At 39.8% G+C, this 22834-nt stretch overlaps 4 protein-coding genes across 4 annotated transcripts; 3 read left to right on the top strand and 1 right to left on the bottom strand.

Moving 5' to 3' along the window:
- The first annotated feature begins 2129 nt into the window (after window positions 1-2129).
- Window positions 2130-2959, top strand: LOC141844608 (21 kDa protein-like). The gene has a single exon (XM_074732651.1). It carries the CDS (start codon window positions 2150-2152, stop codon window positions 2801-2803), a length of 654 nt encoding a protein of 217 aa, XP_074588752.1. The 5' UTR covers window positions 2130-2149; the 3' UTR covers window positions 2804-2959.
- A 3008-nt stretch (window positions 2960-5967) lies between these two features.
- On the bottom strand, window positions 5968-9079 carry LOC141844334 (homeobox-leucine zipper protein ROC8-like). Its single transcript, XM_074732370.1, has 10 exons — window positions 8985-9079; window positions 8792-8909; window positions 8431-8619; window positions 7872-8330; window positions 7693-7794; window positions 7410-7619; window positions 7160-7337; window positions 6813-7084; window positions 6639-6728; window positions 5968-6426 (listed from the first exon to the last, which is right to left on the bottom strand). Exons 1-10 carry the CDS (start codon window positions 9077-9079, stop codon window positions 6046-6048), a joined length of 2094 nt encoding a protein of 697 aa, XP_074588471.1. The 3' UTR covers window positions 5968-6045.
- Window positions 9080-16748: 7669 nt separating this feature from the next.
- LOC141844281 (uncharacterized) lies at window positions 16749-17328 on the top strand. The gene has a single exon (XM_074732321.1). The coding sequence runs from the start codon at window positions 16809-16811 to the stop codon at window positions 17178-17180; it is 372 nt and encodes a 123-aa protein (XP_074588422.1). The 5' UTR covers window positions 16749-16808; the 3' UTR covers window positions 17181-17328.
- A 1137-nt stretch (window positions 17329-18465) lies between these two features.
- On the top strand, window positions 18466-21283 carry LOC141844502 (G-type lectin S-receptor-like serine/threonine-protein kinase At5g35370). Its single transcript, XM_074732537.1, has one exon. The coding sequence runs from the start codon at window positions 18466-18468 to the stop codon at window positions 21094-21096; it is 2631 nt and encodes an 876-aa protein (XP_074588638.1). The 3' UTR covers window positions 21097-21283.
- The last annotated feature ends 1551 nt before the right edge of the window (window positions 21284-22834 follow it).

Here is a 22834-nt window from a genome sequence, read left to right as displayed (position 1 = left end):
TCAGGCACAATTTTTTTAAATCTCTTTATTTGATTGACAATAGTAAAAATTCTTGAAAAATAGTTAAAGATATATTCACTCTCCTTTATAAAGAGTGACTCAAACTTAACTCAGAGTTTGAAATTGCACCTTCTTCACCTTGTCTACTCTCATAATAGAGTTGTGAAGTGTCTCCCATTCTTCTTTTGATATTGTCTCATTAGCTATTTTGTCAAATATGTCTTCATCCAAACTTGGATGGATGATGGTAAAAGCACATTGATCTCTCTTTCTTTCTCCAAAGCATCTTTTTGATTTTGAGATAGAGTTGTCACATCTGACGACTCTTCAACATCATTTTTAATAATATCCCACACTCCTTGGGATTCAAGTATATATAGCTTTCATTCTAAGTAATCAATTCTTATAATTAAGTTTAGTAAATTAGGGGTATTGGAAAAATATGGTTTTTTATGCCATTTGACTCTGATACCACTTTGTTGGAAGGTGGTGGGTTCTCAAATTATTTACTAGGAAGAGACAGGAGTAGTATAATGACTTTTATTATAAAAATGACTTATCTTGCAACTTTACATTACATAATTATTTATACTACTCAATAGAAACTTCTAGATTAGACTTCATTAATTAAATACATAAACTTATTCTATCTAGATACATAAATTAGAAGATATATGTTTCACTTGATTCATGTGCATACAATATTTATTATGATTCATGTATTAAGTTTAATTCAACTTCTAACATTCTTTTCTTTTCTGATGCTTTTTGAGATCCAAATATAGCGTACATTCTAAGTGATCAATTCTCATAATTGAGTTTGATAAGTTGAGATATTAGAAAGAAAAGGATTTTAATAACATTTGACTCTGATACCACTTTGTTGGAAGGTAATAGACTCTCAAATAACTTTCAAAGAAGAGAACAAGAGTAGTATAATGACTTGTATATTATAAAAATGATTTGTTTAGACACTTTATGATTATATTACTATTAATTTATACAAACTTCTAAATTAAGACTTCATTAATTAAATACATGAACTTATTCTATCTAGATACATTAATTACAAGATTCATTGGATGCTTATGATGCTCAAAAACTTGGTGTGCTAGGTCGCGGTATGTGGGCTGCAAGCTGACTCATTTTTTTGATTTACTTGATGACGGAATGTACAGTCAAACCTTCTACCTCATAATTAGTTGAATTGTAAGATTTGGATACTGAATTAACAACAACAATAAAATTTGCAAGATTCATATTTCACTTCATCTAAGTGTATATAATATTTATTATAATTCATGTACACAATTTCTTTTTCTCTTCACATGGATAAAATGTCCGTTCCCAACCGTGACGCTCGACCTCACTCAGGGTGCGAATCCGCTCCAGTTCCCCCGCCGTTCGTCGGCGGTGCAGAACCACTACGGAGCTAAATTTTCGGTGTTTCAGACGCCGGCGATCGACGTTGGCGTACATGATGAGTGCGGCGACAGCGTCGATAACGGCTGACCCTGGTTCACCGCGCGCTACGCTAGCCCCCGCCGTATCGTTAATCATAGGCGGGAATCATCTTCACGCTGCGAGCAGATCAACTAGCGGCGCGCAGCGACGACGATATATAAAAACGAAAGAGAAATCAGCGGAGAGGAGATCACCGAGCATGTGGATCGATGCCGCCAGTTCATTTGTTTTATCATTTCCAAAATTTTGTAAAAAAAAATCTCTCTCTCCATTTGCATCTTAAACCGATAGCATTGCCAGTAATAATCTGCTAGGAAGAAGGAACACTTTGCACAAAATTCAAATGAATCGAAGTGCAGATAAATTGTTGACTTGGCACCTCTTTCTTGCATTAACGTGCATGTGCCTCCTGTAAAGCTGAACGCAATTGATGTGTAAGTTTGACCTGTATATATCTCACAAAGGTGCTTGTGGTCAACCTTGCTACAAATTCTATAAAAGATCGCAAAGTTGACAGTTCTGTTCACAGCAGTAGTCCCGTAACTTCCGCAAGATAAGTCGTGATTAACGTAACTGTCTCATTAGTTGATTAATGCGACGCATCCTGCTGTTTAAATCCCTCCCAAGCTCGCTGGCTCGCTCCACCAGTTCCTCCCCGAGACGCCTCTTCTCTTCTCACGTTCCGATGAGTACTCCCACCGCAACCCTCTTTTTCTCCTTTCTTTTGCTCCCACTCGCCTACTGCGCTCCGCCACCGGCTACTCCTACGACCGGCCCCTGCCCCTCCCTCGACGGCCACACCCAATTCATCCGCTCCCGCTGCAACCTCACCCACTACCCCGACCTCTGCTTCGCTTCCCTCTCCTCCTACGCCGCCGCCGTCAGCGGTAGCCTCCCCGAGCTCGCCCGCGTCGCCGCTAACCTCACCCTCGCCCGCATCCGCACCTTCCGCACCTACGTCTCCGCCCTCCGCCGCGCCGGCGGCGATGCGGCCCTCGGGCGCACGGCAGCCGCGCTGCGCGACTGCGCCGAGCAGCTGGGCGATGCCGCCGACCAGGTGTGCCGGACCTCCAACGAGCTGCGCGGCGTGGAGGCGCTGGTGGGGATGGAGGTGTCGTGGCGGGTGTCCAACGCTCAGACGTGGATGAGCGCCGCCCTCACCTACGAGGAGTCCTGCTCTGACGGCTTCCACGAAGTGGCCGCCGCGTCCTCGGTTGGCAGCGGCGGCGGAGATTCCGGCATCGACGTCAAGACGGATATTTGCCGCAGGGTGATGAGGGTGAAGCAGTACACCAGCAATGCCTTAGCGCTCGTCAACAGCCTCGTCGACGGCCGATGACCCTGCCGCGCTCCTCGTAGTAGCGCATCCGTGAAAAGTGCATCACGAATCAATAAACCTGTCAATTCTCATCATCGATCTTTACCAGTTAATCTCAAATTTCAAGCTTGTCACTTTAATGTTTGCTTAAAAAAATTACAATTGTGGTGATCAGAATTGGCGATTCTTATGCATCTTTTTGCACAACTCTTGTGTAAGGGTTCAGTATTCGAGTAAGCTAGCTACCATTCCTTATTAGTGCGTTTGAAATGAATACTTTTGAGAGAACGATCGAAATAGTAAATGGCATTGCATTTGCATCATCAGTGAGTTGAAGTGGTTGATGAGTTGGGTGGAGAACACTTCCAGTAGCACAGTGGTGGTGGAATTGTGCATTAGTTCAAAGACACTTTTGTTGCATGAACATGAATACGGTTGTCGTTTATCTCGTTGCTTGAAAACAAATGTGCTTTAGCTTCTTCTTCGAAAACCTGCTTTAACATCAGCCGAATCAGGTCATGTGTCTTTCTGTGCTGCTTCAGCATTATGCTTATGAAGAGAGAGATCATCGGACCATATCCATAGGATTGTTGCTTATCATAAACTTGATTTAATAAAATGTTTAATTTGGATTTTTAGACATTTTTACTGTGCACTTATTTTTTTAATGATAGATGTTCTATTCTACTCTTTATAAATTCTCATATAATAATTATTCTTTTTAATAGAATATATTAAATTTAAACTTATGATGAGTTTGTGACAAGAGATTTAAATATTTAAGATTTTTTTTATAAAAAGATAAAGGGATTGAGAAAGATATCTTACTTACAAGTAGAATAGTTGAAATATAGGAGAGAGGTGTTCTTTGTTATCATAAAGTACCCTAAGATTAAAAGAAAATTTTTATAAAATGACAATTAGACATGCTATGTTATATAAAGTTGAATGTTGACTATAAATTGAGCACATGAGAAGAAAATAAGAGTTGTATAGAGATGAGAATATTAAGATGGATTTGCAAACATAAAAAGATTGGCAAGATAAGAAATAAAAATATTTTTAAAAAATTAAAATGCATCTATTAAGGAAAATTCTGAAAAACATGTTTAAGATGGTACAGATATATATGTAGACGACCAATAGATAATCTAGTTAGATGATGTGAAATTATGGCAAACATACATATCAAACAAAGAAGAGGAAGAATGATTAATACACTACAAAAATACAGGATATTAGCAACGAAAATTTGCGACGAATAATTTTCATCATAAATTTGCGACAAAATTTATTTTGGTGGTCAATTTGCAACGAAATTTGCGATGAACATAGTTTAGTTGTGAAAATTACGATGGACTAGTTTTTATCGCCAAATGGTGACGAATTCATGAATTTATCGCCGATTTTAACGACAAATTCATAAATTCGTCGTAGATTTGGCGATAAATCTGGGATTTGTCGCCAAATGGCAATGAATCTAAATTCGTTGTCAAAAATCCTAACTTATTCTCCCGATCTGATCCCTTTCTCCTTCCCCTTCGCGATTTTTCTCTTCTTTGTGCGATTCTATGCGATCTCCTGCGACCCTGCAACCTCAATTCGTTCCTCTCCGATCCCTCCGGTGACTGCAACAACGATGGTGAAGCGTTAGGCGACGATTTTATCACCAAATTAGTGACGAAATTGGCAACAAAAAATATATTCATCGCCATATTTGCAACGAATAAATAGTTTTTCGTCGCAGAATTTTGCGATGAGCTATTACCAATGAAAAATTTTCATCGCAAAATTCGTCACCAAATTATTCTGTGACAAAAATATTTTTTATTTTCGTCGTAAAATTCATCGCAAAATACCCTTGATATTGTAGTGATAATAATAAAATAAAAAATATATTTAAATATAAATAATTATATAATATATGATAGACTTTAATGACGTAAAATGATCATATAGTTAAAATATTAACTTTTATTTTTTAAATTATTTTCCTTGGTGTTCTTATTCTATTTTAGTTATTTCATTACCTAACAATATACGTATTAAGAGACACCAAATGTACCCATAACTTAGGCTAATAAGGCATAACTAGGCAATGTGGGCATGCCAAATATAATAAGTTCCTTCTAATCAAGTTTCATTTGCTAGATAAAATAATTTTATTTCCCAGCAATTTTATCACATGAACCAAAACCGAGCTTTGAAGTTTGGGGCCACCTGCAAATAAATCATACAATTCTTTTCAGAAAAGGAGGCTTTTAATAGTCAAAAGTGACTAACAGTTAGTCTTCTACTGTGCAGGTGCTCAAAGAGTTCCAAGGAACGATTCAGGTATCATAATGTTTAGGATTGATTCTTTTAACATCGATTAATACTTGGGAATTATTCAATGAACTCTGACCTTTCAGCTAGAGCATTGTGGGAATATCCTGCAGCTTCCTCATTCATGCCATGCAACCATTTTTGCATGCACTGGAGCACAGGAACGTAACGTAAAACCTATATAAAGGACTGGACTTTCAAGCTCGTTATAATCTTTTGCAATTTGTTTATGACTACTCTGATGTCTCAACTTCTTTCTGCTTGAATTTTTTTGAATAAAATAACGTGTAATTATGTTATAAATAACCAAAACTATTATTAGCTTTAGCTTGCAAATCTTCAGAGCAGCAACAACTGGCTCATAACTGAGAAGGGAAACAGTAGCAATGGAAACAAGAGGCACAATGATATAGCACCAACTAAACTTGTTGACAAAAGGGAAAAAAGAACACTAATGGAGAGTTAAAGCAGCTGCCAACTCTATGTGTGCTACACAGGGACCACTCTGAAATTTCAAGTCCAAGATCAAGCTGAGAACAGCTTCTCCATTACACAAATGCATCCAGGCGTAGTGAAAGAAGTCAATACCCGAACCATTAGCAAAGGTAAAAAGGAGCCGCAGTAATGGCAGAAGAAGGGAAGCAGGTATGGTGCGTTCTTGACTTCATTGAGTTCTTGCAAATGTAAAGCTAGCCTGAAAGATTCTTGTACAAGAAAATTTGTGTTGGCCCGAAGCTGGCTGGCTGGCATCAGTGACAGCAGCAACATCTGCAGCAGCATCTTAAAGCTTCAATTCAAGCTCACAACGGAAGCATGCAGCATTCAAGACCGGCCAACCAAATCCCATCTTGAATGCCACACATACAAAGATCTGAAGCAATTGAGGGAGGAGAGGACAGAAGTAAAATGTGGGAGTTTAATTCACTCGAGGGCATGAATCAGATATCAGGACAGTTCAAGGCTGCCTTTATTTGATGAACTGTGGTGCCGATCAAGTTATTGACTGTCATTACTGACTCCATGTTTAGCTTCGCCGATGGCAAGCTGCTCATGAGGATTTGAAATGCTACGGTGACCAGTGAGCCAGATGAGCCTCCCCGTGGATTCGAGCTGCACGAGGCCCCTTGTCCCCCCGCCGATCGCCCATCTGGCAGTATGGTGAAACCTGAAGGCAAAAGAGAGATCGAGGATGGGTCTTCGCCGCTCATCACTACGTTCATTGCCTGTACGTCAATCGGGGAATAGACCACGACAGAACCTAATGCATCGGTGCAGCACTCTTGAAGTATCAACATGGTGTTCCGACCAGAATTGAGTCCCTGTAATCATTCACATCCATAAAGGGGACGATTAAAAACTTCTGACAAAGGGCAATTCTCAGGGAAGTGAATGGTTTGGCTTTCAAATGTCAGCGAAATTGAATAGAACATGAAAGCTTTCTGCTCACTGGTTCGTTAGACAGACTGATACATAAATATGATGAGCAATGAGTGCGAGCTTTATGCAGGAAATAAAGAGAAAGAAAGCTTACGCGAAGAAGAGAAATGCAGTTCCCTGGATGTGAGCCGGTCATTATGTGGGTTACCTCTTGGACAGCGTTCCCATTTGATAGAACATCCCACTGAAAATTTAAAAGACGACGAAGAAATTTAATTGCATTGTCCTTGAAGAGTTCAGTATCTGAAGGAGCTGCAGAGAGATTAACCTGAGCTCGCGTCCGTTCATCCTTGAAGAAAACGAAGACTCTCTCAGGTGATATAGGGAGCCATATTGTGGTTGCTGCACTGAGCAGGACGCCACTGGGCTGGCCGGCATCTGTGCTTTTGTGGAGTATAACCCTGACTTCAGCATCATTCAACCCTGGGAGTGTGATCCACTTGTGATCATTCGATGCACTGATATTGGCACAGAAATTGTTCACCATCCTCTGCGCGAGCTTCATCATGCTTCTCTTACCATCAGGCGAGGGAGCCATTTCTGTTCACAGTGGAAATCACAGTGTAAGGATCCTTTTACCACGCTTTGCAATTAGCTCGCAGAAACTTGTTTTACCTCCGAGTTCTCTGGCTGGAAGTCCGGCAATCGCTAGACAAGAAAGTCTATCGCACATTCTCTGGAGGGTGGTGAGCCAGCGTTGTGCTCCAAATGCCAATCCACTGTCCATTAGATCCTTGAAGAGCACAGGAATTTGATCACTTTCTTCAATCTCCACATGTTCAACCCAACTTACCTGCGGAGATCATCAATGGTTATTATTTTATGGAAATGAACCCAGAAGAATACAAATACACATTTGGATCACCTTAGAATAGCCATCTGCCATTTCCTCGATCAAACAGCCCGAAGGAAGTCTCTTTGATTGAGAAAAAGGCGTGAGCTCATTCGCCCTAGGATAATCCACTGAAACATCAGCAACCACCCATACACTTTGTTGAATCTGTTGGCAACACCTTAAAAAGCAGAATTCGCGAGTAGGAACTTCTGGCGAAAGAACTTGTAGCTCCTCATAAATCTGCATGTCTTTAAATGTATCAGTATCGTGAGTGCGTTGGTACCAAACGCGAGAACTTAAGAATCGCCATTACCAATGCCAAGGATCCACTTCTGCTTTGAGCCATTCCAGATGCAAGGACTTCCAGGGTCCTTGCCTTTGAAACAATTGTGGGAAATAGCTCTGCCCACTTACTCTGCCACAAGATGTTAATCAGGGGAAATGTAGACAAAGTAAAAGTTATGTTCTTAGGAAAACAAGTTCAGAATTTACGGCGTCCATGAAGATATTGATCAACGTTGTAGCATCCATAACAACCACTGCCGAATCCCTTGATGCCTCAATTCGAACATCCGGAAACTTGAGCTGATGGCCTGATCGCTTAAACATCCTGTCATATGTTTCAAGCTGAAGTATTTCCCTTCCATCACTTCCCGACTTCACCCACAACGGTTCATCTACCTGCACAAGTCTGACAACTTCCTCCATCGCGTTACTTGCCATATCCATCATCAGAGGTTTCTCAAGCTCAGTAATGCTCGCGCGATACGTGTGCGGAAAAGAAGAAGAGTTCCGCAATAGAAGATCAAGATCAAGGGAAGTACTTATCCCCGGATTGTTGTAACTGCCAACAGATAAGTCCAACGATGAGATGGATACTGACTGAACTGGGGGAAGCTGCGTGATAGGTCTTCCAAGGTGCCTCGACGCAAGACTAGAGACACGATCAAGCTACAAGGAAGCAAATAAAGCAATGACAACGTTAATCTTGAGTACACATAGCAGCAACAATGCTGACCTGACCCAAAGAGAAGGCTAAGGCTGCCGTTACCTCTTCCTTCAACCTCGAATTCTCCATCCGCAGTTTCTGTTCGTCAAAGTAGGAATCCTCGGTGCAGGAGGAGCTGCCGCAGGAAGGGCAGATGGCACTCTTAAGAGCTGCTCTCATGGCGATGTTTTCACACCGGATCTTGTCGTTCTCTGCTCGCAGCCAGCAGTTGCCCGACCTATCTTGTTGTGCCTGCGATGCCCCAAGATGAGGAAATCAAACAAGGGCACAAAAAGGCGGCACCTTTTCGGTCCCACTCGTATCAAAATCGGATTTTTCTACCAAGAAAACGACGACAAAAAGGGAAAAAAAAAACATGAAAAGGCGAGCAGGAAGAAGAATATAGGGAGGCGGCGGCGGTTGCCTTCATCTGCGTCCTCCGGTTCTGGAACCAGAACTTGATCTGCCGCGGCTCCAGCCCAAGGTCACGGCTCAGCTGCATCCGCTGCTTCTCGTCCGGATGCGGGCACACCTTGAACATCCTAAACAAAGCACACACAAGCCATCAGTGTGTTCAGAGAGAGAGAGAGAGAGAGAGAGAGAGAGAGAGGGCGTACGATTCGAGATCTTGAATCTGCCGCGGGGTGTGCCGGTGGTACCGTTTTTTCCTCCCGCGTGAGTCAGGAACATCGTGGTCGTCGCCGGAGTCCATCCTTCCCACTTCCAGTTACCGTTATGGGCAGAAGACAAGAGAGAACAACAAGTTCACCCTGAGAGATGGCGATGCGGACGGCCGTTCCACGTCTCCTCCATGCTCAAAGGTGGAGACTTTCTTCGTTGCGATCGGCGTTTGGACAAGAGAACCAAACGAGGAAAGCTCGGAGCGAGCACTACTCGACAGATTGCTTGCGACTCGGACGGATTCACCTCGCCATCCTCGTTTAATCTCTCTCTCTCTCTCTCTCTCTCTCTCTCTCTCTCTGTATTTAAAGCCATCAATAACTGACAGGATTTTTCAAAGTCCAGGGCTTCAGAGATGATGGTGTTTTGGAGGTAGAATAGAAACTACAATTACATTTATATTTATCCTTTTTAAATGATTACAGTCCATGCCAAGGTTTCTTCCTTGTAATTCTTGAATTGCTCCAGAATCCAGTTCTAATCCTTTCCTATATTTCAGCATCCATTATCATGGGTGCAGAATTGAATACATATATAGGATTTCAACCATTTTTTTCTTTTTTTTGAACGAGCTAGTAGGAGAATGCACTACATCAATGACGGTGGCTCAAGCTTTTATCAAAATATAGCGAAGAAAATCAATTGTTATTTTTATTCTTTCAGAATATTAAATCGTATCCCTTGGGAAGATGCAATCATTTATGTTAACAGATATCAGTGAGTGAAGAAAAGATTACAAAAATATCATAATAATGATTTCACTTTAATTAACAGTGCAAAGTATTTTGTGCAGTGAGAAGTACAAAAGATAAGGTTCATTTTTTTTATAAACTAAATGTAATTTAAATTCTCTCATGCTCTCTCAGTTGGAAGAGAAATGGTTTTCTCCCCCTCTTTCAATTTGAATCGAAATTGCTCTCTCTCTCTCTCTCAATAAATGGTTCTGTACGTGTTTGAAAAGAAATTGAGTTCTTAATATTGAGTGAGAATTTTGAATTGAGTTTTCAACAACAATTTAGCTATTATTGTACTGGAATTTTCTTTAGGGCAACGACCTAAAAAAATAATTAGAACAATGACTGTGTTATTGATCCCTAGCTAATATATAATAAGATAATGTTGTCCTTAGAAACTTTCAACAATTAATTTTTCTGAAATGAATTCAAGCAGGGGTAGAAGAACTCAATCTAATGGTGCAATGGCTATTTGTATCTCAGCAAAAACATAAATGAGACCAAGTTATTCTCAAAGCAAAGATTAAATGCAAGAGAGAGAGAAGCACAAACCCTATGAATGCTTGTTTCACATTCACTTCACATCAATACTGCAAATAATAATTACCTATAAATGAAGACTGGGTAGAGTATAAAGGTCAATAATAGTGCCCAATACACTTGCAGTTATATAATTAAAATGATTTATTAATGAAGAATAAATGCATGGATGGATGGTTCATTAAGGTCTTGCCATAACTCAAAATCCTATTTAAATGCGTGTTCTAAACAGTGCAAGAGATCAAGGATATAGAAACGACGACAGTCTGAACATGATCTTGTTTGCAGTGATTTTTAACATATTTTCTTTGATAATCAAAGACTGATGATCCATGCAAATCAACTTGATATTTTTTGGCATTTATTGTGTGTTTAAGAAAATACATGTGAGATTGATCCTGACTTTATAAACACATATAAATTAAGGATCTAAAGTCAGTCGATCTAGTGATATATGGACAATGGATGAACCCTAAATTGCATACCCTCCAACTAGGAACTATAATGAAGGATAATGAAATCGTATTATGGAGATCATACTTGACAATCTGACTGAGCTCATAAATTTTCAACTGTTCAACAAAAAATTATTTGGTGATTGAATATCATGGAGCCTTAATTAGGCACACTGATAAGGTGATCAATGTTGTCACTGTTTTGTAGTTGTGCAATTAAACAAAATTCATTACGCTCTCAATTAATTGTCTCCTCTCGCTTCTTAATTTTCAACAACTAATGAGCCATTATCATCATTGCATTTAAGACAATATGTCCTATAATGAGAAATCCAGGTGGGCATCATCTAATATTTCCTTGTATAATTAATTGTCTTATATATATTGTAAGGCAAAAATTAGATTAATTTCTTAAAATCATCAAAGAGGTGCATTTTTTTTATTTTTGTTTTGTTTTGTGTTGTTTTAAAATCAAAAGGATCATTTAAAATTTATAGAAAGATTAATTTCATAGTCTCTATAACAATTCAATTAGTAAATAGAATTTTAATTTAATAAAATAAGAAATAAGCATTTCAATGATATATAAAAGTAAAAGTTTGAATTTAAATTTACAATATATATATAATTGTATAAAATATATAACAAAAAAAAAAAGATAATCACTTCTATTGGATAGGGAAAATTTTAAATTCAGAATGCCTTTTGATAGAATTTTTTTTTTTAAAAAAAGGACATCTATTTGATAATTTTTAGAAAGTATTGAATGATTAGTTAAATAGAGGAAGATATTATAGGAATGGGCAAAATGACTTGCGACTATATCAAACTCATCTTATTTTGGCGATTTTTCAAAAGCGTACCTAAAGTTGTCAAATTTTCAAATGACGCACTCCATTTTTAAAATTCTTAAAGGACACGTCTATTTTTTATTGTACTCCTCTTATCAATAACTAATTTATTACTTTTTTCCAAAGCATCGAGCCATAATTCAATGAAAATTAATTTTATGATTCGGATACATATAAACATCTCTTCTTTTTTTTCTTTCTCATTTTATATGTCGAATTTTTTTTTTACTTAAACTGAATCGATCAAGATAAAAAAATAAAAACTTAATTATATTATTAAAAATTTTCATATAAAAGATATTAATGATTCAAATTTATTATTTTAATTTAATCATTAAATTCAGAATAATTCATCAAATTTATTTATTTTTATTTTTTTAATTTAAGATTTTAATTTAAAAAATTTAAAATTAATAAAAAATAAAAATATTTTATTTTTTAATATCTAATTATAAAAGAATAAAAAAGTTAATAATAAATAAATAATAAAACAAAATTAACACCACTGAATCCAATATTATAGTGGATTTTTAAATCCAACACTACACACTTTAGCATCCACATACTACTGATATTAATTTTTAAAAATCAACACCACATTAAATTTTGATTTATTCGATTTAATCGAATTAAGAGTTTAAAATCAAACTGAATTACTCAAAGTAATTGATTTTTTAAAAATATTTTATGTTTTAGTTATGATATAAGCAGTCTATAATTAGACTGTAATAAATTTTTTAAATTTGATATTTTTTTAGAAAAATGGATTGTTGTGTATTTACTGGTTGTGTAGAACTTGAACACTGTAGATATTAACATAATATAATACAGTGGTACTCATTTCGAAAGAAGAATATCATAATGGTGATGATCTTCCAAAGAACAACACTATAATTAGTGTTGATTTTCCGAAATCAACACTAAAGAGTGTGAAAATTGACACACAGTTATAATTTCGTTTATGAGGCTCTGTATGAGACTTGCACATCGTATCTATTTTCTTCACGCTCAACTCTTTTATTACATATCAATTTTTTAAAAGATGCATTCCAAGTGTTATAGGTTTCTGAAGTGCCCTGAAGTCTATATGTGCTCAGAGCTATCAGCTTGAAGTTACTAACATCAGTGATAAGAAAGTTTTTAAAGTTTCAAATTTTAAATCAATTGACACATATTCATAATTTATTGTAAGAATGTCAGCATCAATCATGGACACCATAAATCTTTCATTGCACCATCATATTCCATTATATGTTAATTTTTTAAAATTTTAAATCTTTTAGGTTCATCAATGGATGATCAAAATTCATTGATGAACTTAGAGAGCTTCCGATTGGACTCATTTTAATTCCTATGGGTTTATTCAGGTGCACTGGAGTCCAAATGTATATATTCTCCTTTACTATTTCAAGGTTTTCCCAATAATACTCAAAATGATTTTAAATTTTCAGAACACTATAACACTAGTATTAGAAGATCAACACTACAGTGATACTTATTTTTAGACACCACCACCATGTGTGAGAAGAATTAACACTGTAGTGTTGGTTTTAGAAGATCAGCACCACTATGGTGGTTATTGAGAAGACTAGCACCACTATGGTGTTGGTCTTCCGAAACCAACACCAATATTTCTGTTGACCTTATTGAGAAGAACAAATATTTTGAAGTTTGCTACCTCGTATTACTTGGATTTCTGAAGACCAACATCATATATAATAGTGTTGATCTTCAAAAATAGTACCAGTATCTATGTTAGTTGACACGCACTCATAACTTTACTTACACAGGTCTTAGGACTAGGATTGCATACTATATATACCTTCTACACACTTACCACATTCATCTTATTGCAAGTTTTCAGAAATTCAAGTCATTTAAGTTCATCAATGGATTTCAATCAAAATTCATTAATAGACTTAAAGAGTTTTGATCGGATCCATTCCAACTCCTGTGGATTTCTGTAGTGCACTGGAGTCTCTATGTGTTTAGAGCTATATCAACTTGAAGTTATTAAAAACAGTGATTAAAAGGTTTTCAAAATTTTAGATTTTAAGGCAATTGACGCATACACATAACTTATTATAGGGATGTTAAAATTAGTCATGTACACTATAAATACATTCATTGCACTATCCTCTTTCATTACATATCAAATTTTCAAAAATTCAAATCTCTTAAATCTATCAATGTGTTTCAATTAAAACTCATTGATAAACCTAGAGAACTCTGATTAAACTCATTCCAACTCTTGTGAGTTTCTAAGTGCCCCAGAAGCTATATGTGCCTAGAGCTATCAGCTTGAAGTCATTAACTAATACAAAACAACATAGTAAAATTTTGAAGACCATTACTTTTTGACTCAGGTTGAGCCATGAAATATATAATATATCAAATCGAAACTCGTTCAGAGATCTATAATTGATTATTGGATGTAACTGTAACAGATTAGTGTCCAGCTCAAAAAATACCATTTAAGATCTTTTCGGAGGCCTAAAAGAAATTTTATTTGTTTTATTAATTTTTGCCAAGTTAGGATTTTGAGGCTTTTTTCGTCTTTGTAATGATAGGGTTTTGAGTCTATTTAAAAACATATTTAGTTATTTTTGAGGTGATTTTTTTATCAATAAGAATTTTCAACCACATCGTTATTTTTTTCAAACATCGAATTTGATTGCCTTTTCCCTGGTATTCTACTTAATCAATAGGGCTTCGAGGATTATTTTTGATATTCATGTTATCAGCTTGAAGTCATTAACATTAATGATCAGAAGATTTCTAAAGTTTCAAATTTTAAAGCAATTAACACATACCCATAATTTATCATAAGGATATTAAAATCAATCATGTACACCATAAATACTTTCATTGCATTATCCTCTTTCATTATATGTTAATTTTTTAGAAATTCAAATCTCATAGGTCCATCAATGGGGTTTCTGTCAAAACTCATTGATGGACTTAGAGAACTCCGATTGGACTTATTCCAACTTTTGTAGATTTGCAGTTCATCGGAGTCCAAATCTACCCTCTTTTACTATTTCAAAGTATTTCCAGTAGTGATTAAAATGATTTTAAATTTTTAGAATACTATGGTGCAGATTTTCAAAGATCAACACCACTATAGTATTAGTCTTCCAAAACTAATACCACAATATTTGGTCATCTCACAGGTAGTGGTGTTGGTTTTTGACGATCAGCACCACTGTGGTGATGGTATTCCATAACCAACATCACAATGTTCTGAAAGTTTAAAATCTTTTTGATCACTGATGAGAAGGTCCTAAAAAAGTAAAGGAGAGTAAATTTGGACTCCAACGAACTGAATAAACTCATAGGAGTTGGAATCATTCCAATCTGAATTTGCTAAGTCTATTAATGAGTTTTGACTGAAACTCATTAATGGACCTAGGAGATTTGGATTTCTGAAAAAAAATACAATGAGAATATGGTGAGAAAACTTAAGCCTAAGTCTCCTATAAGAAATTATGGGCACATGTCAATTGACATAAAATCTGAAACTTTTTAAACCTTTTGAAATTTTGTATAAGAGTTGGAATGAGGTCGATCAGAGCTCTCTAGTTCCTTCAATGAATTTTAATCAAAATTCATTGATGGACATAGAGTACTTAGATTTGTAAAACTTATCATGAAATAAAAGTGTTAAGTGTGTCAAAGTATATATGATATGCAATCCTAGCTCTGAGACTCTTAGGCAAAGTCATGGTCGCGTGTCAACTAACATTGACATTGATGATAGTTTTTGAAGATCAACACTACTATGGTATTAGTCTTCTGAAATCAACCTCACAATGTTATGTTCTTCTCACACATAGTTATTTAGAACGAATAATATTAATTTAATATAAATTTAAGATTTTAAAGATCATCAATGGATTTTTAATGAAAATCTTAATAAAATAATTAAAATTTTATTTTATCATTTATTTTTTATTAATTTATTTTAATCTTTTTATTCTTTTATAATTAGACATAAATAGAAAAACTTTATTTTTTTTACTTTTTATTAACCTTCTTTTATATATTTAATTGTTTTATTAAAGTTTTAAGATTAAAAATAAAAATAAATAAATTTATCGGATTATTCTTAGTTTAATAATTAAATTTTTAAAAAATAAATTCAAAATTTTTTGACCTTAATCTTGGCATATGAATTGAAGGAGAGAAGAACAAATAGGAGAGATATTTATATGCATCCGAATCATAAAATTATTATTTTTAAAATTATATTCAGATGCTTTCAAAAAGGATATTGGGTGAGCTGTTGGTAAGAGGAGTAAAATGAAAAATAAATATATCCTTTGAGAATTTTAAAAGTATGATACGTCTTTTAGAAATTCTACAATTTTAGAGACGTACTTTGGTTAATTAATTATCGATCTTACTTTAATTTGTTGAGAGAATTATTTTTAAAAAATATACTTTTTCTCTTTTGTATTTTAAAATAAAATAAGGAAAATACTATCGTACGTTACTCACAGTTTTTTGCTACGAATTTAGTTCTATTAGTTTTTCTGTCTAAAAGTTTATTAATGTGCAATTACTAAAACATGTTCAAGAACAGTGCTGTTAATAATCCAAACTCCATAATCATTTATTTGCTTTCTTTGTAGCTAATAGTGATATTTTCTATTTGGTTAGTTAAATCAAAATAATCGAGAATTCCTATTTTGGTTAATTTAAAATTTTATTATTTTATAAAAAATATTTTTTATAATTCAGAATTCAATTAAATAATTCATTGAATCGAATTATTATCAATCAACTATTTGACTGTTATATCTAAATCGGTATTAAAAAAAATTCTTTAAATCATAATTTGATGTTTCGATTAAATTAATCTATTTTATATCAATTTGATTTTTTCGATTTTAATGATAAAAAAAATCGATTGGCCTGATTTTTATTTAGAATTCTTCTTCTCTCATCGAAACCTTATCCCTGTACGCTGTCCCCCGTTACAAGAGGATAACCTTATCCGTCTCTCCTGCAATCACAACATTCCACGTCGGATCCACAGGCTGATCTGGCATACGCAGCTCATCCAAACAAATTACTAGTATCCATATATCTATCATCTTCCTCCTCCTCCTCTCCGTTGTTGGATTAAGCTGAAGCAAGCCGCAACCAATCAAAAATCCCGCCTTTGCGTTTGCTCCATGGCATTAGCTTCTTCTATCACCATGTGGAAGCCCACGGTCGGCTTTCTCCGGCCCTTGGCAGGCTCAGAAACCTTCCTTCAGCCACTCAGGTTGCCTGCTACCTCGGCGGCGGGGCGGCGGCCCAGCGCACAGCTCAAGGTCCGGGCTTCGTCGTCGTCGGAGAAGGAAAAGGCACTGCTGAGCGGGCTGACGACGGCAGCAATGGTGGCGGCGCTAGTGATACCGGAAGTGGCGGAGGCGGCGCAGCCAGGCCTCTCGCCGTCGCTGAAGAACTTCCTCCTGAGCATCGTCTCCGGCGGGGTCGTGGTCACCGTGATCCTAGGGGCCGTCATCGCCGTGTCCAACTTCGACCCTGTGAAGCGGAGCTGAGTAGTGGATTGTGCAGCGTGGTGACCAACCAATCATGTGTAACTGCTACCTTAATTTTAATGTATTCTCTCAGAAATCTGGTAAATTGAAGATCAAATATACGATGTATCGGAGAGCTTTAATTTTGACGTGGAAATTTGCTAGATCACTTCCTTGGTTTTGTCGATTCCTTAGTTTTTATCCCCAAGGGGATTCGAAACTTTACCAAGTAATTGAGCATTGATCGAACCGAATGTCAATGGTGAAGCACCAAGTATAACACACGACAGAATCATCTCTCCTCCCTTCTCCCATATAACTACCACCATTCTCCCTCTATTTTGTACTCGATCGACTTTGGTCTCCTCCTCCAAGTTATCGATCAAAGAGCAGTCCAGTCAATTCGACATATGGAGCTGCATTCTATCTGAGAAGGTAACCAAGCAGATGCAAATGGAGCCTTACATTCATAGGCAATTCAGGAACTGTTTTAAATGTCAAGGAGAAGAGTGCTTGTCTCCGTTCTCGATATATCAAAAACTCTTATTACTTTGTTAGGTGTTTTTGTGTATCAATCTTCAAATGTTTGTCTCTCCTAGGAACTTGCATGAGCTCCATTAAGTCTGAAGGTCAGACATCTTATTTTCTAAAGGAATCCAGCGAGAATACAATTGTTAAACTTGATAGATGTTAGTGATGGCTCAAAGACCTAGTAGTCAATTCTTATGTGCAAATTAAATATGTCACTTGGTGAGTAAACATTGTATGCCACGATCATTGCTTGCACGTTATCTTCTTTCACCAAATTAACAAAAACAGACTTGTCGACCTGTTTCCTTCAATCTTTCTCCTTATCGCCCAACATTAACTCTTCCTTTTACAACTCATGCTACTTACAACGACGATGAAGAGGATCAACAGATAGAATTGAAAATAGAGCGAAAGTAGCGTGCTTGAAACTTGCATGCCTGTTCTGATATCCTGCGAAACAGCTTGGTCAAGAAGAGTTATCTATATCAACGTGAGCGATGGATGGAAGGCAAGCGATAAACTCGGAGTGTCATTTTCAATACTTTTAAAATAATCAAATTAATTCAGGGAATAAGCATCAAAATTCGGTAACTGAAGGAATTAATAATATTGTATTGCCATCTTCCATGCTTCGAAGCAACACTAGCTCAGCATTCGATGAATCTGTTTTCTCAGGTCAACGCCCGCCGGCTTCCTAACTACTCTTCTAATCTGATCTATTCCTGCAATTATTTCGTCTTCATTAATTCTCCCGGTTCCCTCTTCTTCTCTCGTCATGGCTACTTCTTCTTCTTCTTCTTCTTCTTCTGCCTACCTCCGACTCCTCTTCTTCCTCTTATTAATTCCCTTCCGTTGCCTCGCCGGACGTGTTGCCACCGAGTTCCTCTACCCCAACTTCTCCGCCACTTATTTCCACTTCGTCGACAGCGCTGGCGTCTTCCTCTCATCCTCCGCCTTCTCTGTCGCCTTCCATAACCCCGACGGCCAGGATTCTCCACACTATATCGCCGTCCTCCACGCCCTCTCCGGCGCCACCGTCTGGATTGCCAACGCCGCCTCCCCCGTGCCCCCCTCTGCCACCCTCTCGCTCACCGCCTCCGGCCTCGCCCTCTCCCTAGCCAATGGCTCACTCGCCTGGTCGACCCCGGGACTCTCTGCCTCCGTCTTCGCCCTCCATCTCCTCTCCTCTGGTGAGCTCCGCCTCCTCGACGACGCCAACGCATCCCTTTGGTCCTCCTTCGACCATCCCACCGACACTCTCCTACCTAACCAGCTCCTCCCTGTCTCTTCCTCCCTCACCTCCGCCGTCTCTGGCAACGACCCGTCCCCTGGAGATTACCGCCTCCTCGTCACCCCCGGCGACGCCGTGCTCCAGTGGAATCCGACCTCGCAGCTCTACTGGTCGCTCTCCTCCGACGCTCGCTCCGCCAAAGATTCCAATTTGCAGGTTGGTTACTTCTCCGTCAACGTTACCGGGCTTTACCTCCTTGCTAGCGATCGGGAAACTGCCGTCTTTAGGATGATCTTCCCCTCATCGGCTTCGTCCTTCTCCGACGAGTTCTACATGGCGAAACTGGATCCCTCCGGTCGGTTCCGGATCATGAGTTTCCCACTGAACGGGTCGATGTCGGCCGCCGTCTTCAACACCGATTTCGTGGCGCCGACCAACGACTGCGATCTCCCAAACATATGTGGCTCACTGGGCCTCTGCACACCAGGGACCAACAGCTTCACCTGCAGCTGCCCGGCTTCTTTCGGGGCGTTGCCAAGAGGCGGGTGCTCCCCCATCGACGGCTCTGTTACGGCTAACTCCTCGTGCCCTGGCGACGGCGTCGCCGGATCACCGGCGAGGTTTATGAGCTTGGGAAATCAAATTGGCTACTATGGAACCAAATTCTCTGAGCCTAACACTTTCGGAACGAACATCTCGACTTGCCAAGATCCTTGTTCCGCCAATTGCTCCTGTCTTGGTTTCTTCTACAGAGCCTCATCCAAGTCGTGTTATTTCCTTGAATACCGAATCGGCTCCCTCTTTACTGTTGACACGGCCAACGGAGACTCCACGCCCGTCGTCTACGTTAAGACTTTTAGCCGGGCATCACCACCTTCCGGCAGTTCCTCTTCCGGCCGCTTCTTCATCGTCTTATTACCATCCACCGCCACGGTTCTGCTGGTGATCTCGATTGCCATCATCTGCTTTGAAAGGTGGAGGAGGAACAAGCGCGGGAGCAACGACGTGACGCGGACCAAATCTGTCTCGAGCGGGCTGAAGTGGCCAACTTCCGCCGAGTTGTCCGAGGACGAGGAAGTGGAAAAAGAGGAAGAGATCGCGATCCCCGGCCTGCCTACCCGTTACACCTACGACGAGCTCGAAGCTGCCACCAACAACTTCCAGACGCCGATCGGCTCGGGGGGGTTCGGCTGTGTCTACAAGGGGCAGCTCCTGGATAAGTCCCTTGTTGCCGTGAAGCGGATCAACGCCGCCAGCACGCAGCAGGGGCGGCGGGAATTCTGCACCGAGATCGCCGTCATCGGCAACATCCACCATGTCAACCTCGTCCGCCTCCGCGGCTTCTGCGCGCAGGGCCGTAAGCGGCTGCTGGTCTACGAGTACATGAACCGCAGCTCCCTCGACCGTGTTCTCTTCAGCCGTAACCCCGGCCTGGTCGTCCTCGAGTGGAAGCAACGCCTCGACGTGGCGGTAGGTGCCGCGCGGGGGCTCGCTTACCTCCACTCCGGTTGCGAGCACCGGATCATCCACTGCGACGTGAAGCCGGAAAATATCTTGCTCCACGAACACAACCAGGTGAAGATTGCCGACTTTGGGCTGGCCAAATTGATGAGCCCCGAGCAGTCCGGGTTCTTCACCACCATGCGAGGGACTCGCGGCTACCTTGCGCCGGAGTGGCTCACCAACGCCGCCATCTCCGACAAGACCGACGTGTACAGCTTCGGAATGGTACTCCTGGAGATCGTTCGGGGACGGAAAAATCGCGCCGAGGAGAGTGGCACGGAGTTGACCGACTCTCCCTCTCCCTACTTCCCGATGCTGGCACTGGAGACGCACGAGCGGGGGACGTACGAGGAGTTGGCGGACCCGAGGCTGGAGGGGAAGGTGAACTTGGCGGAGCTGGAGAGGGTGGTGAAGGTGGCGCTGTGCTGCCTGCACGAGGAGCCTGTGAGCCGGCCGAACATGACGGCGGTGGTGGCGATGCTGGAGGGCACGGTGCCAGTCGGCGAACCGCGATCGCAGTCGCTGCATTATCTGAGACTGTACGGGCGCGGGTCTCGGGGACCGAAACTGCGGCGAGGGGGATCGGCGACGAGCTCCACGAGTGGTGGATCGTCGGCGTCGCCGCTGCTGCTCTCCTACATATCGTCGCAGGAGGTATCGGGGCCGAGGTAGCACAGGCGTAGCCTCGTCGGTACCTTTGTCAAGCAATTGTGCAAGCTGATGATTGAACAGTAGCTTGATCTAATTAAGATTGCTTCTTGTTGATGAAGAACAAAAAAGAGTGGAAATATGCCATTCGGCCTGTTTCATATAATTTGGTGAGGTGCAAATTTGTTTCATATTTTGAAAAAAAAAAAAAACAAAACAAAAGTGTTCAGAATTGTTCTGATTCGATGCCAAAAGAAGTCAAATTTTCCTTAGCAGTCGCTGGGTTGTAAATGAGAAAGTAAGTCAAGAGTTGTGTTAAGTTTTATTGTGTTTAATAGGGTAAGAAAAGTCAGCACCATGTCATGTCAACAGTTGAATTATGCTGAAGTCAAAATTAAGATGAATTCGGTTTAAGTCAAATCTAACTCGATCAAATTAAATCAAGGTGAGCTCAATTCCAATCAAATCAACATTCGACGTATGATAGAAAGCCTTAAGTCAATTACTTTCGAGTCGCTTTTAAATATGATCTACTCAAATTAAAAATTTAATTCAACTTGATAATTATTAAAGCATCAATTACAAATAGATGTGATTGTTGAAATATCAACCACGAAGAGAGGTACCTCTAAACAAAGAAAGAAAGAGATATATTCTTTAAAAATTAGAGTTATTTTTTATTTTCTATTTGATGCGGTAAATCTTGCCTGGGCTCAATGTGGCAGGGTAGGTCAACAGATAGTCCAACCTGGCCGGTTCCGAGGTCCACGGTCAACGTTGTCTTAGGAACTCCGGCCTGGCTATCCAGGGGACGGTCCATCCGATCTATCTAGATAAATTTGCTTATCCGGCCTGTTGGGTCTAGCAATCCATTTACCCGGTTAAGTGCGACAAAGGCTAATCCCGGGTAAACGTCTCACTCCTGTATCAGCACGCAGGTCCTTTAGTGATCAGTCTACCTAGCTTACCCATACTCATCGACTTACCCGGCTTGCCCGGGCATTTGTTCCGTCTACCCGGGTAAGCCTAATTAGCGTCAGTCCCGAGTATTCGCATCACTACCAGGTCATCGCCCGTGTTATCCATCGCTTAGCCTGTCCCGGCTTGCCCAGTTTCCTTAGTTCATTCAGGTCATTCAGCCTGCCCAGCTTGCCCGTTATAACATTTAGCTTACCCGACTAATCCTCACTGTGGTTGGTCCTGGGTAACCTGCCTTGTCCTACCGTCAGTAATCAGCTCACTCAGACTGCTCAATCTACTTGGTCTGCTCAACCATCCAGTTCGCTCAGCCTTCCCGGATAATCCCGGCCATCATCGGTCCCGAGCATCCCCTCCCACTCTGATACCAATCCCGGCTCAAGTCTTCTAAGCTAATAGACAGATATATTGCAGATAATCAAGCATGTGAACTATCATACAGGCAGGGGTGGAGGCAGGTTTCCACGAGAGGGGGGGGGGGCCACATTTTAAATATTTAATAATTAATTATTAATTTTAAAATAAACTTAATGAAAATCAAAAAGCTGGGGGCGGTGGCCCCTACCTGCCCCCCTCTGGCTCCGCCCCTGCATACAGGGAAAAGGTTATGGTTACGCCCCACGCCTCACCTCGTCACTGCTGCCAATTTCCTACTTACAGCTAAACGACAAAGGTGACGTACAACATCGCGTCACAGAGCAGTTGTAGGCGTATCGTCCCTGTTTCCTAGATGCCACCCTACTGGCGTAGGTGTCAGCCACGCCCAGGTTTTATCCCCCTAGAT

Source organism: Curcuma longa, chromosome 13 (genome assembly GCF_044706935.1).
Source record: "Curcuma longa cultivar G26 ecotype Majalengka, Jawa Barat chromosome 13, ITB_CL_G26_1.1, whole genome shotgun sequence".
Classification (NCBI taxonomy): Eukaryota; Viridiplantae; Streptophyta; class Magnoliopsida; order Zingiberales; family Zingiberaceae; genus Curcuma; species Curcuma longa.
Note: the sequence above shows the minus strand (reverse complement) of the source record. Positions and strands in the feature narration are given on the sequence as shown.

Coding starts and splice junctions, on each gene's coding strand:
- LOC141844334 (XM_074732370.1), bottom strand. CDS start 9,079: ATGGACTCCGGCGACGACCACGATGTTCCTGACTCACGCGGGAGGAAA. Junction 8,620..8,791: donor ACCGGAGGACGCAGATGAAG/GCAACCGCCGCC, acceptor GGGGCATCGCAG/GCACAACAAGATAGGTCGGG. Junction 7,085..7,159: donor TCCAGCCAGAGAACTCGGAG/GTAAAACAAGTT, acceptor CACTGTGAACAG/AAATGGCTCCCTCGCCTGAT.
- LOC141844608 (XM_074732651.1), top strand. CDS start 2,150: ATGAGTACTCCCACCGCAACCCTCTTTTTCTCCTTTCTTTTGCTCCCA.
- LOC141844502 (XM_074732537.1), top strand. CDS start 18,466: ATGGCTACTTCTTCTTCTTCTTCTTCTTCTTCTGCCTACCTCCGACTC.
- LOC141844281 (XM_074732321.1), top strand. CDS start 16,809: ATGGCATTAGCTTCTTCTATCACCATGTGGAAGCCCACGGTCGGCTTT.